The 16820-nt window shown below is 39.4% G+C and overlaps 1 protein-coding gene across 7 annotated transcripts in view; it reads left to right on the plus strand.

Annotated features, from left to right (window-relative positions):
* Positions 1-15539, plus strand: part of FYB2 (FYN binding protein 2) — a 117131-nt gene extending 101592 nt beyond the window's left edge. For 5 of the 7 annotated variants that reach the window (XM_044770878.2, XM_044770877.2, XM_070509817.1 and 2 more), the window contains 5 exons: positions 6629-6715; positions 9033-9126; positions 12145-12301; positions 12411-12444; positions 12779-15539. In XM_044770878.2, coding sequence (XP_044626813.2) covers positions 6629-6715; positions 9033-9126; positions 12145-12301; positions 12411-12444; positions 12779-12800 — 394 coding nt within the window. In that variant the 3' untranslated portion in view covers positions 12801-15539. Of the gene's footprint in view, positions 1-6628; positions 6716-9032; positions 9127-12144; positions 12302-12410; positions 12445-12778 lie in introns of those variants that run through there. The other 2 variants (XR_011503371.1, XR_011503372.1) reach the window with 2 other exon arrangements.
* The last annotated feature ends 1281 nt before the right edge of the window (positions 15540-16820 follow it).

The raw sequence follows: 16820 nt of genomic DNA on the forward strand, positions 1-16820 counted from the left end.
ATGATCCAGCCCCTGGCAAACTCTTGGCCTCACCTGCACTTCCCGCTCACCCACGATTGTTGTGTTCCATCCACGCTATACGAACTGGAGTTCCTCAAACTCAACAAGCTGTCCAGCCGCTTTAAACCTTCACATTTGTTCCAGACTCATCAGTTCACTCAGCCAATATTTACTGAGCATGTACTGTCTGCCAGGCATTGAGTATAAAGCAGTGAACAAAACAGATATAATTCCTGTTCCTGCCTGATTGGAGAGACGGAGAAATAAACAAAAAAATAAATATATAATTACACGTTGGAATTTGGTTGCTTTGAATATTTTGAAAGAGAGTGGACATAGGGTGTGTGTGTTGGGAGGAGATTAATAGTCATTTTAGAGTAGATAGCTGGGAAGGCCTCTCCAAGGAGATGAGAATTTAAGAACAAAAGAATGGTTCTACCTGTAACACCATTTGCCATGCATTTTGCCTGGTTAACTGTTTTATCCCTCATTATTTAAAAGTGAATTCAGACTTTTACTGCTGTCCTTATCCGTTTGGGTTAGGTACCCTTTTTTATCAGAACATTTTTCTCATAGTTGTAGTGTCTTATTTCTTGCCGGTCTCCCCCTCTAGATGGGAAGTCCCTCAGGTAGGGACGATGGCTTCCCCACTGTATCATGTGGCCTCATACCAAAGCAGTTTCTTAAATCAGCTGACAAAGAAGAACCTGCTGAGAAATATGTGCAAAATAATCTGGAAGCTCAGAGTAGGCAGCCATTTCCTATTGCATAGGATTTAAGGGATCAGAAAAGTGTCTGTGCCAAGTTGAAGCAGGAAGGATGGGTAACATTTTGACAGATGGGGACTAGGGATCAAGAAGAGAGACAGAGGGGAGGGTAGGCAGGTGGGTGTGGGGGGGTGTGCACAACTTTGTAAATAGAAACACGTGTGTTTGGGTATTTTCATTGGACCGTGAGGCACATGCTCAGGAAAGAGAGTGTTACAAAGCAGGAAATATAATTTGGCATGAGATGGAGAAGGGCCCTGGAATATCAAATTAGAGTTAAGAATGTATTCTTTTTCTTAAAAATAAATTGTATGATTTTTATAAAAATCAAAAGAAAGCAAGAAACATATGTAAGTTGTAAGGCATGATAAAATAAATTCCCCAGGACCCATCAGTCAACTTCAGAACCAGGACATAGCCGATGCCTTGGCTTCTCTACTTTGCACGCATCCCCTAGCCTCTCTCATTGCCTTTCCCCCAAAATAACCACTCTCCTAAACTTTATGACTTTCATTTCCTGTTCAAAACAAAAATGGTGTTATCAAACACAGATGACAAAAATACATTCTTCATTTGGAGTTTGAACATTATAAATATGGTATCATGCTATATATAGAATTGGGCAACTTCTGTTTTTCACTCATAAAATCTGTCCCTTTTTTAACACTTGTAGTTCACTTATTTTTACTGTTCTGTGATATTCCATTGTACGTATATACCAGAGTTTATCCATTCTCTTGTAGGTGGGTATGGGGGCAGCTCCAGATTTTTTGCATTTAGGAACAAGAATGCTACAAGTATTTTTATTCATGTGCCCTGTGAACATGTGTAAGAATTTTTATAGGAGATATATATACACTTAGAACGGGGAAGAAATGCAAATTATATTGTTTTCCAAAGTGGCTGCACCAATTTACATTTTACCCAGCAGTATACACAGGGAGAATTGATTCACATTCTCACCAACACTTAGCACAGAAAGAATTCTTACATTTTTGCCAATTTAGTAAATATAAAACGCTACTTCATTGTGATATTAATTTGCATTACCTTCATTACTAACAATGTTGAACGCCTTTTCATATGTTTATTCACCATTCATATCTTTCCTTCTAAAGAAGACCTGTTCATGGCTTTGCCTGTTTTCTCTCGGGTTCCCGGCCTGTTTCTCTTCCTTTGTAGACAGGAGTCTCTGCACTCGAGATGCTGCTCCCTTGTCACTTGTGTTGCAGATATCTTCTCGCACTTTGCAGTGTGCCTTTTCAACTTCCTTTCAAGTCTTCTGACGAATAGAAATTCTTAACTTTAACATATTTGAATTTCTCAATTTTTCCTTTATGATGGTTGCTTTCCGTATCTTTGAAAGAAATCTTTATCCCTAGGTCATGATAGAGTCCCATGTTTTCTAAAACTTAAAGTTTTGCCTTTTACACTTAAACCTTAGATCTATCTGGAACTGATTTTTGTATTTATAGTGGAGTAGAGATCCAATTAAATTTTTTCCCATATGGATAAATGTCCTAGCATGAATAATTGAATAGTTCCTATTTTCCCCATTGATCTGGAATGCCATCTTTGTCATAGCAAATTTCCATCTATCTGAAGGTCTGTTTCCATGCTCTCTATTCTATTCCAGTGTCATTTCTCTGTTAATTGCATTGTGGTCTGCAAAAGTACTTAATATGATATTAGTATGCTGTGAAGGTAGTTGATACCAGTACTTTGACACGCTGAGTCATGATTCATGCACAGTATACGGTCAATTTTTGTAAATGTTCCATGTGCACTTTAGAAAAAAGTCACTTTTCTCATTGTTTGATACAGGGCTCAATTTCTATCCTTTCAATCCTTTAAATTAAACATGAGTTAATCCTCTTGTTAAAATCTTCTGTAGATTCATGAATTTTTAGATGCTTGATCCATCAATATTTGAGAGAAATGGGTTGAAATCTCACACAAAGATGGTAGATTTATCAGTTTCTTCCAAAAGTTCTATCATCATTTTTTGCTTTATATATTCTAAGGCTCTTTTATTAGTTGCATACAAAATTAAAACTATCTTCTAGTGAGCCGTTTCTTCACTGTGTTTTAGACATCTCTATCCCTAATACTATTAATAACAAAAATAACACTTATATAGTTCTTACTGTGGGTCAGTCACTGTTTCATACATTTAAGATATGTTAACTCTTTCACTCTTCACAACAATCCTCTGAGGTAGATGCTATTATTATACAAATTTTATAGAAGAGAAACTGAGGCACAGAGGTTAAGTTACTCACCCAAGCTCACACAGCTAGTAAGTGATAGAACCAGGATTCCAACCCAAGCAACTGGACTCCCAATCTATTCTCTTTACTACTACACCATGCTATATCTCCTAGAGATGCTCTTTGTCTTAAAGTCTAATTTGCCCAATATTAATATACCTACTTGGCCTTTCTTTTAGTTAGTATTTGCCCAGGATACATTTTTGATCCTTTACTTTTCTATTTTCCATATTCTCATTCTCTGTGTCTCCCATAAATTCCATAGAACTGAATTTGGCTTTTTAAAAGTCCAATATGACAATCTGCCTTAACTCCTACCTTGCCCTTGATCTAAGGTTCAATCTTCTGAAATATTTGTGGTGCTGATACTAGCATTTTCCTCGGGACAAATGTGCCTTTTGTGCTTGCATGCTGCTTACTGCTGCTCTCTGTTCTGGTTTCAGCTTATTTGGTGGGGGTACAATGGGTAGTACTTACTCTAAGTGTAAAGGATAGCAATTTGTAAAACAAAACAAAACAAAAAACTTTTATCCAGGATCTAGTCATTTTGTATTGGGAGGGCTCTTTCAGAATTTTCTTCTGCACTACTGCCAAATGTCCAGAACCCTGAGCAAGAGGAGAATATAACCAGAGTCACATTTCAGGAAGAGTAACCCGACCCTTCTACAGAATGTTTTGAGAGAAAGTCAGAAACAGAACATATGTTAGAATATAGTTACTATTGCTCAGGCGAAAGATGATCAAAATGCGTTCTAGGGCAGTGAAAGAAATGAAAGAGAGGGGAAGATATTTCAGGGGAGAACTTAAGAGGATTTTATTAAATTGTAAACTCCTTTGGTAGAAACCAGATCCTCTTCATCCCTGTTATCCAGCTCCAAATATAGCACTTAAGACATGGGAGGTACGCAAGGAATATCTTATGACTAAATGATATTTAGCTCTGTTATACACTGACCAATTTCTTTTTCATGTGATAGAGTAAACCTTTAGTAGTTTGGCCTCAGAGAAACCAATTATTAAAGGCATTTGTAGCAGGCAGAACATAGATGGAAAGTAGCAGAATTTGGAATGAGAAGAGAGAAGGAAGATGATACCCGAGTTCTTCTAAGCTTGCCTAGTCTGCATGTCATGTCTTGGTAGGGGTTAGATTAAGGGGTAGCCTATACAGCTCTGGACTAAATTGCTGCTAGGTGATCCAGACTTCTCTTTACATTTCACTTCCTTTTGTTCATTAGAACATCGGCTAGAGTCAATGAGGGCAGGAAGAAGGAGGCATCTGGGAAAGGACACGGGAACTGGTTCTACAACGTGGCACCAGTGGGCCCCGCGGCATGTCATCTTACCTTTCTGAACCTCAGTTTCTTAACCTTTAATACAGCAATAACAATCCCCATCCTGCCAAATTCATTACGTTCTCAAACTAGATCCCTAGAAAAGCTAAAATAAGTCGACAAGGAGACAAAGTTGACCATAATGTTCATGTGGTTAGCACGAGTATACAATGGTATGCTCTCCTTGAAAGAATAATTTGGCAATATGTATCCAGAATCCCATGAATTTCACTTAACCCAATAATTCCACTTCAAGCAATTATCTCTAATGAAAAAATAAAGGAAAAATAAAGAAAAAATTCTATGTTCAGAAATGTCTATCTCAGGGTTATTTATAAAAAGGAGATGCTTAAAACCACCCAACTATCAAATATGTAGTACTTTGCTAAGTATATTATGGTGTAGCACTCAACATGACCATTTAAATACATACTAAATATGTACTTAGTAGTTTCCAGTGACGTGGAGAAATGCTTATACTTATGATGCAATTGAAAAATAGCAAAGTGCAAAACTATATGTACAGTATCATCTCAACTCAGTTTTAAAAAGTGCTTGGAAACATGTTTAGAAGGAAACTTGGATGTCATTGAGAGGTCAGATTACGCTTCTTTTATCTCCTTTCCACTTCTGCTTCCAATTGTTTAAATACTCAGGATAGACTGCTTTACAATCAGCAAAGAAAACAAACTTTTCAGAAAGCACGCATTTGCTCTGCCTGCCCCGTAGTCATAGCTCCTTGCACACAAGCGCGTGCCTGAGGTTCTCCGTGAACACTCGCTAGATGCCTGCATTGTGCTCACCTCGTGGGCCACACACTGGACTATCCGTCTGAATCCCAACTTCTGGGAAGCTAAAGTGGAGAGAGGAAACGTGACCATCGGACAGTTGAAAAGGAGTGATTGCTGAGCTCCTTGCTACAGACTCTGAAGGCGACAGACATTGAGAAGAGACAGGGATGGCAGATCCCTGGGCGAGGCCCGAAAGGCTTCTGAAATCCTACCCTAAGCTCATCTTTGATGCTGCTCAAATGCTGAGTCCTTGACACTCTGTTGGACACTTATGACTATAACCTGAAGGGAATCGTGACACAATGTCTCTGAAAATCTCAAAAATTCCTCTGACGTAACATCCCTGTGGTTATGATTTACCCACTGAAGCGTTATTGAAGTGTTCGGGTGTGCAGACACCACAGACATACAGCTGAGTTACGGCGTAGGGTCCTGTTTTGCTCATATCAATTACGGACATATTGGTCACCTTGTCATGCCAGGGAAGAAATGTGTTGAAGAAGCAGGCATGATGAAAGACCAAAGACTTTGGAGTCAAATGTACCTGGGTTCATAGTCACTGTTTCCGTGACCATGACAAAATACCCAGCTCTCCGATCGTGCATTTCTTTTTTGTTTTGTTTTGTGAGGAAGATTGGCCCTGAGCTAACATCTGTTGCCAATCTTCCTCTTTTTGCTAGAGGAAGCTTGTTCCTGAGCTAACATCTGTGCCAATCTTCCTCTATTTTGTATGTGGGATGCTGCCCACATAGCTTGATGAGCAGTGCATAGGTCCGCACCGGGGATCCGAACCTGTGAACCCTGGGCCACCGAAGCAGAGCACATGAACTCAACCACTACGCCACTGGGCCGGACCCCATGCATTTCCTACTTTGTAAAATTACCTGGATGACTATTTTAAAGGATGGCTACAATGCTTACTGTGAAAACCAAATTAGTTATCATATGTAAAGTACCCAGCCTAAGACTTGACACAGAGGTGCTCAAAAAGTGTTCATGCTATGATACCCTCTCCCCTCCCTGCCATGCTCTTCTCCTAATGCCAAACACTAGCTGGATCAGTCTTGTCTCACAGTGAAGGGATAGATATTGTTCATGTCTTAGAGGCAAAGAAACTGAGGCTCTGAAAGGAAAGGAAGTGTGATTATAAGCAGGCTGATCTCTTGCTTCTGGTGTCAAACTTGGATCCCTACAGACCAGAGGTCAGCAAACTATGGCCTGTTGGCCAAGTGCTGCCAGCCACTTGTTTTTGTAAATGCAGTCTCAACAGCAGAGTTAAGTAGCTACCGTGGAGGTGTATGGCTTGCAAAACCTAAAATATGTACTATCTGGCCTTGTCATAGACTGTCAAAATATACTCCTAGATGACGTTTAAATTTTTTGTAAAACATAATTGCAAAAAGTACTGATGGTTCCACGATGTTTTAGTTCCATCTTAATTTACTTGCTCAAAATATTTTTCTCCTCAGAGATGAAGATAAACTAAAAGCTTGGAAGCCCAAGTTTTTGATACCAAAGGAAAAAAGAGAGAAGAAAGGTGCTGAAGGATCAGAAAGGTGGGCACAGAGGTGCACTCACGTTGCAGCTTATCTCCTGCACTTTGTGCCCCTTCCTGGCTGGGCGGCCTGGGGCAAGTCATCCAATTGGATTTTCAGGTTCCCCATCTAAAAAATGAGAATAATAACGTCTACATTATAGCACAGTTGAGAGGATTAAAAGAGATAAAGAATATGAAAATGTAAAGTGTCACAAACATTTATCTTCATCATTACCGTCTGCTTTTGGTGGATGGGGGGTGAGGAAAGATTTCAAGCCAGCCCTTAGCAAACGATGAAAAACTTCTAGTCTTTTAGACTGTAAGAACATTTTCTCTGTAAGATACAACTTAAATAATACACCAATTTGAACTTAAACGGAACTCTGAGAAGAGAAACTAGATATACAGTAAGACTGATTTCCCTAAATCACAGTATAATTCTGGTTATGACTACATTAGTGTTAAAACTCTTAAAAAATGTTTTATCAAGATCTAACCTTCATTCATGCGATTCAGGCTCCCAGCTGGCTGTTGGGGAGGTGATGCTTTTTGCTGTCTCAGACGGTTACTTAGAGCTCTATGCTGCTGCTGTCCTCTCCTCAGCAGCCAGGGCGTGGGGCGGGATCTGAGGCACCTTAACAAACGTGTTGGGGAAATCCTTGTGTAAACAGTCACCGAGCTAGGAACACTGTGGGGTCTGTCTGCTCTGGGAAACCTGTCTAGAAAAGACCTACAGGAGCACCCCCAACAAGTCAGACATGTCTATACCAAATTTAAACTCAGAGGATAGCATAGGATGGCCCTTCCCTTAAATTTATTTTCTTTAGGTTTAGACTTGATGTAATTTATTTTTCCCACGTTGGAAAGGTATATTCAGAGACTAGAAAAGCATCTTTTCACCTTAAAGGTCATGCTTTTACACACCTTTGCATAGCATAGCAAAACAGAATTCCAAGAGAGGAAACATCAGCGAAGTTTCTGTCTGCCCCTCCCCCAAAAGCTTTTTAGTATTTTAATGACTACGTGTAAGTCTTTTTAGGAAACAATTTCCTAGTGCTTTTTTAACTTCTTACAACAAACTGATATGATAGTTTACTTCTATTCTCAACTGAGTGAATTGAAAATGCAACATTGAGGCTATCATTGTTCCTGTAGATTGATGCACCAATTTCTCTGTGCTCTTTGTTCCTTTTTCAGTGGTTTCTACCATCACTTATTCTGTCAATAAGAAATGCTTTCTACATTAGTTCAGTCCTTTCATTATCCCTTTATTAATCAAAGATGATGACAAGTTTTCAGAGAAGTTGGGGAAGACTATCCCAGGTATGAAAGACATGGAAATGAGAACCCACCTTCTAAGGTGTTCCATGTGGAAAAGGCAGCTGGAGAGGAAGACCGGGGCCAGATTCTAAAATGCCCTGCGTACCAGGCTAAGGAATGTGACTTTATCTTATAGGCTGTCAAGACAGATTGAAAGGTTTTAAGAGACATGATCAATTAATTTTTAGAAAGATGACTCTGGAGGCAAGTATGAAGATGATTTGAGAAAGGAGAGGCCAGAGGAGGGTGGCAGTACGGGCAAGAGTGAAATATGGCAGTGGCTGGAATCCTGGACAGAATGAAGCAGATGCAGGAGACACTGCTGAATAAAACAGACAGGACTTGCTTGACTTTCTTCCATCTGTCAGTTTTTTAAATTGCTAGACAACAGCACAAGCCCACGTTAGAGCAGGGGAGGAGCAGGGAGGAGGGAGAGGAGGACCGGCCTCTGCTGCAGGGCTGTCCACTTCTACGTGCTAAAGATTTTGCGCGTTTTGCGGATCTTGCTTTATTTTCTCAATTCTCTCCTTCTCCAAGTGATTCAGCAAAGGACAGTGCTTTGATTGAGGCACACAGATTTGTGATTCCCCAAATAGGTTTGAAAACTTGGCAAACCACAAAAGACAAGCCATTTATTCTTACTGTTTTCCATTAAGTAATCTGAGAGTGAGTAGGAAGATCTAGAAATTTCCTAGGTTTTTTTTTTTTAGACAATTATGCTTCTAAGTTTGCTTCAGAGAAGTTTCTAGTTTAACCAACTTGACTTTATTCCAAATTATCTTGCTATCAAAAAAAGACTTTAATTGTAGGGAAGAGAGATTGGTATTACTTACCCTGTCCAGTTGTTTGACAGTCTGCTCCAGAGATGTGTATGTATATACATACACACATTTTATATAAAATTATACACGCAAAATTATACTTGAATTTATCCTGAAATAGAGTGGGTTGATAGATTTGGAAACTTAAAGAGTGTTATGATGGTACATTTAACCCTACTGCATATTTCTTGCCAGTTTATCTCCTAGAAATTTCTTCAGACCTAAGAAGCAAAACTTAGAAAAGAACAGAATGGAAAGAGAAGAAAAACTTTTTAGAGAAAGATTTGAGGTAAGCTCTTCTCTAAAGGTAAAAATTAGCAAGATTAAAGGCTGGGCATTTCTATTTTTAAAGATTCTGTAAGGGTGTTGCACCTCTGCCTCTCTGGGATAGACAGAATCTCTGACTTAGCTGATGTTTGATTTTTTCCTGATGTATTTCTACATTCTGTATTCTCAGGCCTTTGTACATGCCCTTCCCTCGGCCTGGAAAAGCTCCTATGTTCTTTAAAGCTCTGTTCAAATGTCGCCCGCTCTTCCCTAACCCCTCCAGGCAGTTATTCCCTCAGCGTATTTTATGTATCTATTATACTCATATCCGTCATTACAGCATGTATGTGTGTGTATTCTGAACTGAACTCTTGAGTCCCTTTTGAAGGAGAGATTTTGTCTCATTCAAGCTCCCCAAATCAAACTGGACACACAGCGTTCAGTGAATGAACGAATGAATGAAGCATCTGAACCTCCTTGACTACCACTTCTGTCATTGAGTCCATGGAGCATTTTTCCGTAATTCCCAGGTTCAAATGGTCCTCCCTTCTGATTTCATAAACTGTCACACTGAGAATTTCTTAATTTAAGAAACATATATTGAATACTTCCCACGTACCAGACACGGGATTGAGAGAGAGAAAGTTGTGCATCCTGCTCATAAAATGTGTCCAAGTCACTACTCTGCCTAAAATCTTTCCCAAATTCCCCATTGCCAAATGGATAAGGATTAAGTTTCTTAACACGGCACATAAAGCTCTTCATGTCATGACCTTTGCTTGTCTTTCTGGTTTTATTTCCTGCCATTCTTCACCTTGCACTTTGTGCTTCAGCAGCAAACTGCTCGTTTCCATCCCTTGAATGAACATCCACTGCTGTCCTTGTCCTGCTAACTCCTTCCTCTAGGCATTTACTTGGTCTGTTTCAACTGTCTCGTATACAGAACTCTTGCTACTTTTCTCCATCTGACTGGCTCTTGTTCATTTATCAAGACCCAGTGGGTGCATCTCCTCTCCTCCAGGAAGACTTACCCACACCTGCCAATTAAAGAAATTACTCTTCCTCTATATACCTGAGCAAACCTCTGGCTAAGCACAGAACATGAACATTATTGTAATTATATGTTCATCAATTAAACTAGGAGCTCCCAGGGGACAAGGGTTGTATTGTCTATCTTCACATTCATGTGCAGAGCAGAATAAGACTACCTAACACTTTGTAAACATCCAGAAATGTTTTTGGGCTGGAACTAAAACAAGAATGCACACAGATTCCTCATAATCACTAAGAACTCCTGCTCGGACCAAAGCCAATTAAGGTCACTATATCTAGAAATTGTGATATGAAATTATTTACTGCAAACTGTGATGTTATTTGACTAGTTGAAGAGCAAGTGTGTAACAATTACTTGTTGAAAAGACTCTACATTCTGTTTAGTGCTTTTCTCCCCATCTCGTCTGTGACTGTCTCATACGGGACAGAAACTCCCATTCTCACACACGTATGAGTCCATTCTTCCTAATTACCTGTGGTGGGTTTCCTTGATATATCATTAGAAAAACTATGCCATTTCAATAATTTTTATTCAGCTCAAATCATAAAAATTGGGTACCTCATACGTGCCACATGTTGAGCATACAAGCATGAATAAAAGTTTCACTTTCATTTTACAAGGTGTGTTTATTAAATGTTACAATAAGAGTACATACAAAGTGCAATTAAAATAGTAAATTATACATAGCAGTCATGAAAGTCTTCATGCAAAGTGGTTAAGAGAAAAAAGAGTATTTCAGGCAGAGAAAACAGCATGAGCAAGGGCAGGGAAATATGAAAGGTACATGGTATACTCAGGGTTATCATAGAGCTTGATGTGGCTTCAATAAAGGGGACAGAGATAAGGGCATGGGGAATGACCGTATGCAAAGCACCTTGAATGTCAAGCTAAGAAATGTGGATCTTCTATATAAAAAGGAAGGTGACCTAATCAGACTTGTATTTTGGGAAATCACTGTGTCTTCACAGTGAACAAGGGTCTGGTAAGGTAAGATCAGCCAGGAAGCTATTACTTTTTAGGCGAAAGAAAAATCTATGTTATGGCTCAGATCCCATCTGCTATAGAGTGATCTTGTAATTTATCACCAAATTCAACACTTCGAGAGTGGAAGGAGGCACACCTGATCGTAATAAGTGCTTGTAAACAGCGACATTAGCTATAGAGACTGTCCTGAGCAAAGGGAGAAGTTTGGCCACCCTAATTTGGTGAGACAGACATCTGTAAATATAAGTTACATATTCTGGAACTATTTTCTTCCAGTCAATAGATTTCAGTACTTTAGAAGGTAACGTGTCTTCAGATCTAGAGGCCGCTTAGTTTATCACACAGGAAAAACTCCCCTGAGGTCAGAAATTGATTTCATCATCAGTTTTTTCACAAATGCCTATCTCTGACGACAAAAGGAGAGTGGGACTTGGTCCCCACACTCCATTCCTACTACTTTAAAATGTGTGTGCTACAGCTAGGTATAAGAATATATACGCCCACCCTGAGAGGAAGGCGGGGAAGAGTGCTGTCCAGCGAGGCCAGGCATGCGAGAGCATCATAAATGCACGCACTACACAAACAGGTTTTTCTCTTTCCTTCTTTATTCTTCTTTTAACTTCTCCTTTCCTGGGTTTGGTGGTAACTTTATTACGGGAACAGTTAACATACCATCCACGTTACTTAATTTGTACCCATGTTAAACCCTTCTCATCCAGAACTCATTCTAGTACAATTAGATAACGGGTACGAAAACACGTTAAAATATGATTGTACCAAACAAATTTATGATTGTGGTATTTTACTATTATTTCCTTAAATAACTCTCCTTTCACTGAATATTTTGCCATTATCTTCTATTCCCTTAGATGTTATCTAACTGATCAATAGCATGTTCGGTTTACTTTGAGGTTACTATATTACGTCCTCCATTAATTTTGTCATAACGAAAAAGAATAAAAACTATGCAAGCACAGTCTGATTAGTAACTTCTTGTTTCAGTATGACAAAGAGATCACTGTCATCAACACAGCAGTGGCATGTAGCAATAATTCAAGAAATGGAATATTTGATTTGCCAATAACCCCTGGAGAAGAGCTGGAAGTCATTGATATCACTGAAGAAAATCTAGTGATATGTCGCAATTCGAAAGGCAAATGTAAGTTATTGGCTTATCATCCACAAAATTTCAAGCAGTTTTAAAAAAAAATCTCAAAGAATCATCTCTATAACTTTCAGATTAGTAATAATGATTTTTGTTTCTATAGATGGATACGTGCTAATTGAACATCTAGATTTCAAGTAAGTGGCTTGACTTTATAATTCAAATCAAGAATTCTAAATACTTAATACATTGTTGTGTACATTAGTCTCAAGGAAAGACTACTGAATTTAAATTCGGGAAAAGTTTTGAAAATTAGATATGCAACACCCTATTCTATAAGGATTACTTTGGAAGAGACTTTCTTATTGTGTCTCCTGAGAATGTTATCAAACATCTCTACAGAGCATATTTATAAACATTGTAAAGGAGCATAAAAATATTAAACTGGATAAGAAATCCCCCAGGAATCTCTTACTCACTACTCCACTGGACTATAGTTTACAATGTATTTACATTTTTCTTTTTTCTCAGGCATCAAGGTTGGTCACCTTAGGAAGATGGAGATCGATGGTTTGGGCTGCCCAAGTGAGAACTAGTTCTGAGATCTTAGCCCTGCCTCCCATCAGTTTCAGTTTACACATCAAATTGAGGTGGCAGAATCTGTGGAAACTTCCCTTAGGAATTTAGAAGAGAAAAAGAAAAACACTTCCTCCACATTGAGATGTTGCTTTTACTCCTAAATGGTTACTCCAATGTCTGTTTCAGTATCTGTTTCACTGCTGGCTCAAGAGGATGTGAGCAGCGTGTTAGCATTTGAACACTTGTTAATGAGCCACATGCACAGTGAGAAACCATGCCTTTGGCACCTAGTCAGCTGTGCAGATGGCTAGTTTGCTTCTAATATTAGTACACAAGTGTTTATAATTTCTAGAAGATGTTGTATGTTTAAATTCGGTGTAATTTAATTCTGAAAAGTAAATAGTATAACCAAAGTCTAACCTTAAAATAATGATGTGTCTTTGTACTTTGTCATAAAACCAAAATCAGACAAATACTGCTCAAAATTGGTTTCTTTTGTAAATAGTATTCTGAAAATGTATTCCTAAATTCACCCAATATCATTTTAAGAAGTATCTAAATATATTTAACAAAGTTTAAATAATATATATGCTGTATCAGTTTAATATATCCTCTTGTCCACAACAAGAAAAATAGTTTTTGTCTATGCCTGAACAGCTATTCAAATAGAATTCATACGTATTTTTACTTACATGAAAGAAAAAGAAAAGCCGAGCTATAATAATATTTTATTTTTTAAGGGATGTACACTGCCTTTTAAGCTTCTAGGCTCTTTTATCTTCTTTTCATGTTCCAAATGGCAGTGGCCAGGAAAGGCCAAGCTCCCTCTGGAAGACAGGAATCAAAAGTACTCCCAGAGTTGAGAAAGGGCACTAAGAAAGGAATGACACGCCTAGATCAAGAAAGGCTCTGCAGTTAAGGCGACCCTGAAGCTTGGTCTTTAAACACAAGGACCCCTGCTGGACACGGCACAGAGATGCACAAGCCGTGCTGTCTGGCGGGAACGGCAGGCGCTGGGGGGTGAGCTGGGGTCACAATGGGACAGATTTCACTTGGACCTTTTCCTCCAGAGAGTGGGGAGCATTCTAAGGTCTTAAGCAGGAAGGAATGCCAGATGTTTAGAGAGAAAAGAGAAAAAAACAATCACAGCAATATGGGTGATAGACTAGAGAAAGGAGTTGTTTTTGCAATATTCTAGGCAAAAGAGCATTAGACCTTAATATAAGACAGCAGCAATAGAAATATATAGTACAGGAGCCCCGTTAGAGGTATTACAGAGGTAAGGAAACAGAATGTCTTGGTGACTGATTAGAGGTGAGAGAGAATTAGGGAATGACTCTGAAATTGCTTTTTTGGGAGATGAGATTAAGGCAGGTAACAAAGCTTGGGAATATATATCTGCTGGGAACCCTCTGAATTTACTCAGTGAGAGGAAGGGCCATCAGGCAGCTGCAGCCCTGTCCCACACTCCAGGGCAGGACTTGTTACGCTGGGCATTGGAGAGGACGAGAGTAAGTACGGCCTGTGGGCAAGGAGGTGAGTGAGACAGAAAGAACAGGGCTATGCCGAGCAGAGACGTTTCATGTAATAATCCTGTCCAAAAGAAAATCGTAAACCATATATCACTCTCGCCACCTCACAAAAACATGAAGTATTTTCAATCCTAGAGTGGCAGAGGGACTAAACTTGAACTGGGACAGGTCTGCCCACGCACTCTCCATCTCATCGCAAGGGCGGATGAGGAACGCCTTCTCGTTCTGCTTCCATGACTCAGCTCTGAGCCTCAATTTCCTCATCAGTAAAACAGGGCTAGTAACACACTCACCTGGTCTACTTCACAGGCTTGTTCTCAGGCTGTAATGTATTAATATAAATAAGTGTCTAAACCCTTAATACACAATACTGTCAAAGTGCTGTTATTTTAGTACCTGGCCTCTTCTGAAGTTGGAAAATGCTGAAAACAAAAATGTTTTTGAAATTCAAATCTTACGACTTGAAAGAATGGCTAGGATGTAATAATTAATTTTACATTCATATATTTAATAGGTTTTTAAAACTGAACATTCTTCTATGTTTTTAAAGTATAAACCATTTGGCCTAATATAAACTAGTACCTAATTGCTATTATTGACACGGAGTATATTTTTAGGAAAAATAACTGCTTCTATCCATACTCAAGGTGGTTGTTTCCATTTCACTGTCAGCCACATTTCTTCCATTGTTTAAATCATAGCATTGAAACCAAATTTCTCACACTATTGATCTGCAAGCTTCTTTAAAGTAAACACTATAACTAAGACTTCAGTGATGTCCCAAGCAGATGTCATCTATCTCCTAGAAATCCTAATCTAGCATAAAGTTTCAATGGAAAGACTGAGGTTCTATCTCACTTTTAATTTTACATAAAAAGGTATCAGTGAAGATAACAACATTCTGTCAGATGAAAGACAGCATGCAGAGGTAGTTGACCCTAACAGAGGCTGACGCTGGCCCATCAAATCCATCTGCAGGCTGGGCCACCACAGCAACCTGCTAACAGGCACCAATAAAATGTTCCCGTCCTTTTTCTGAGTGCCGCTTGGCGTTCCAAGATAACATGGCATTCTCTTGACCAGCCCCTCTCCTGCACATCTTTAGAACTTTTAAAATGCTAGATTCTAGGGGTAAGAATAGGAAAAGAAAACAAAATGAGGATATAATAAGAAACCCCAAAGAAGTGATTACTTCTGGGTAACAGGGTTAGGACGACTTTTTTTCAGCTTCTTCAAACTTCCTGTACTTTTTAAATTTCCTTCAGTGAGCATGCATTACCTATGCAATTTAGGAAATAAAGGAAAAATGTTTTAACTAATAAACAAATCCATTCTTCTCTTTAAAGTTTGCATAAAGCAAATTAAAATCTTTACTTCTGTATCTTGACTTTGATGTGTGTTGTTCTGTTTTGTTTTGTTTTTTGAGGAAGATTAGCCCTGATCTAACATCTCCCGCCAATCCTCCTCTTTTTGCTGAGGAAGACTGGCCCTGAGCTAACATCCGTGCCCATCTTCCTCTACTTTATATGTGGGACGCCTACCACAGCATGGCTTGACAGGAGGTGCCATGTTCGCACCCAGGATGCGAAGCAGCGAACCCCGGGCCACCAAAGCTGACCGTGCGCACTTAACCACTGCGCCACGGGGCTGGCCCCTGATGTGTTTTTAAGGAAGGCTAGAGTACAATGCTTTTCAAAAAGTTGCTTTTACATATGTAAATATGGAAGGTGACCATTATCGGTACGTAAGATCACACCTACGTTGCTTCTCTAACCTCAGCAGGCTTTAGTGTAAAATTCTGTTGTTAGCCTGAGATCTTCTAGGCCTTTCCCTCCTTATTCTACGGCTGTGGTAAGGAGAATTTGACCTCTGTGATCTTCATGCCCTGGTATTACACCTGTAAATATGTGACTTGGCAAAAGGGACTTCACAGATGAAATTAAGGTTGCTAACCATATGAAGCCTATTTAATCGCATGGGCCCTTAAAATCAGAAGAGGAAGGCAGAAGAGGCAGTCAGCCAGTCAGAGAGAGGGAGTGGAAGAAGAGGCAGGACACATCTGTAGCATGAGCCCCCTGTTGCTGGCTTTGAAGACGAAGGGAGCCGTAGGCCAGGGAATGATGGTGGCCTCTAGAAGCTTCAAATGACCCCTAGCCAAGAGCCAGAAAGGAAATGGGACCTTAGTCCCACAGCAGCACCATGGAACTGAATTGTGCAAACCACCTGAATGAGCCTTGAAACAGATTCTCTCCCAGAGCCCAGCCCCACCAAAGCTTGGGGTTTCAGCCTTGAGTGACTTGAAACAGAAACAGCAGCTAAGCCTACCAAACTTCTGACTTACGAAAGTGTAAGACGATAAATTTATGTTGTCACTAAATTTGTAGTAATTTGTTATAGCAGCAATAGAAAACTAATACAATGGCTGAAGTTGGAAACTACAATTTACAACAAAGATGACCAAA

This window comes from Equus asinus, chromosome 5 (genome assembly GCF_041296235.1).
Source record: "Equus asinus isolate D_3611 breed Donkey chromosome 5, EquAss-T2T_v2, whole genome shotgun sequence".
Classification (NCBI taxonomy): domain Eukaryota; kingdom Metazoa; phylum Chordata; class Mammalia; order Perissodactyla; family Equidae; genus Equus; species Equus asinus.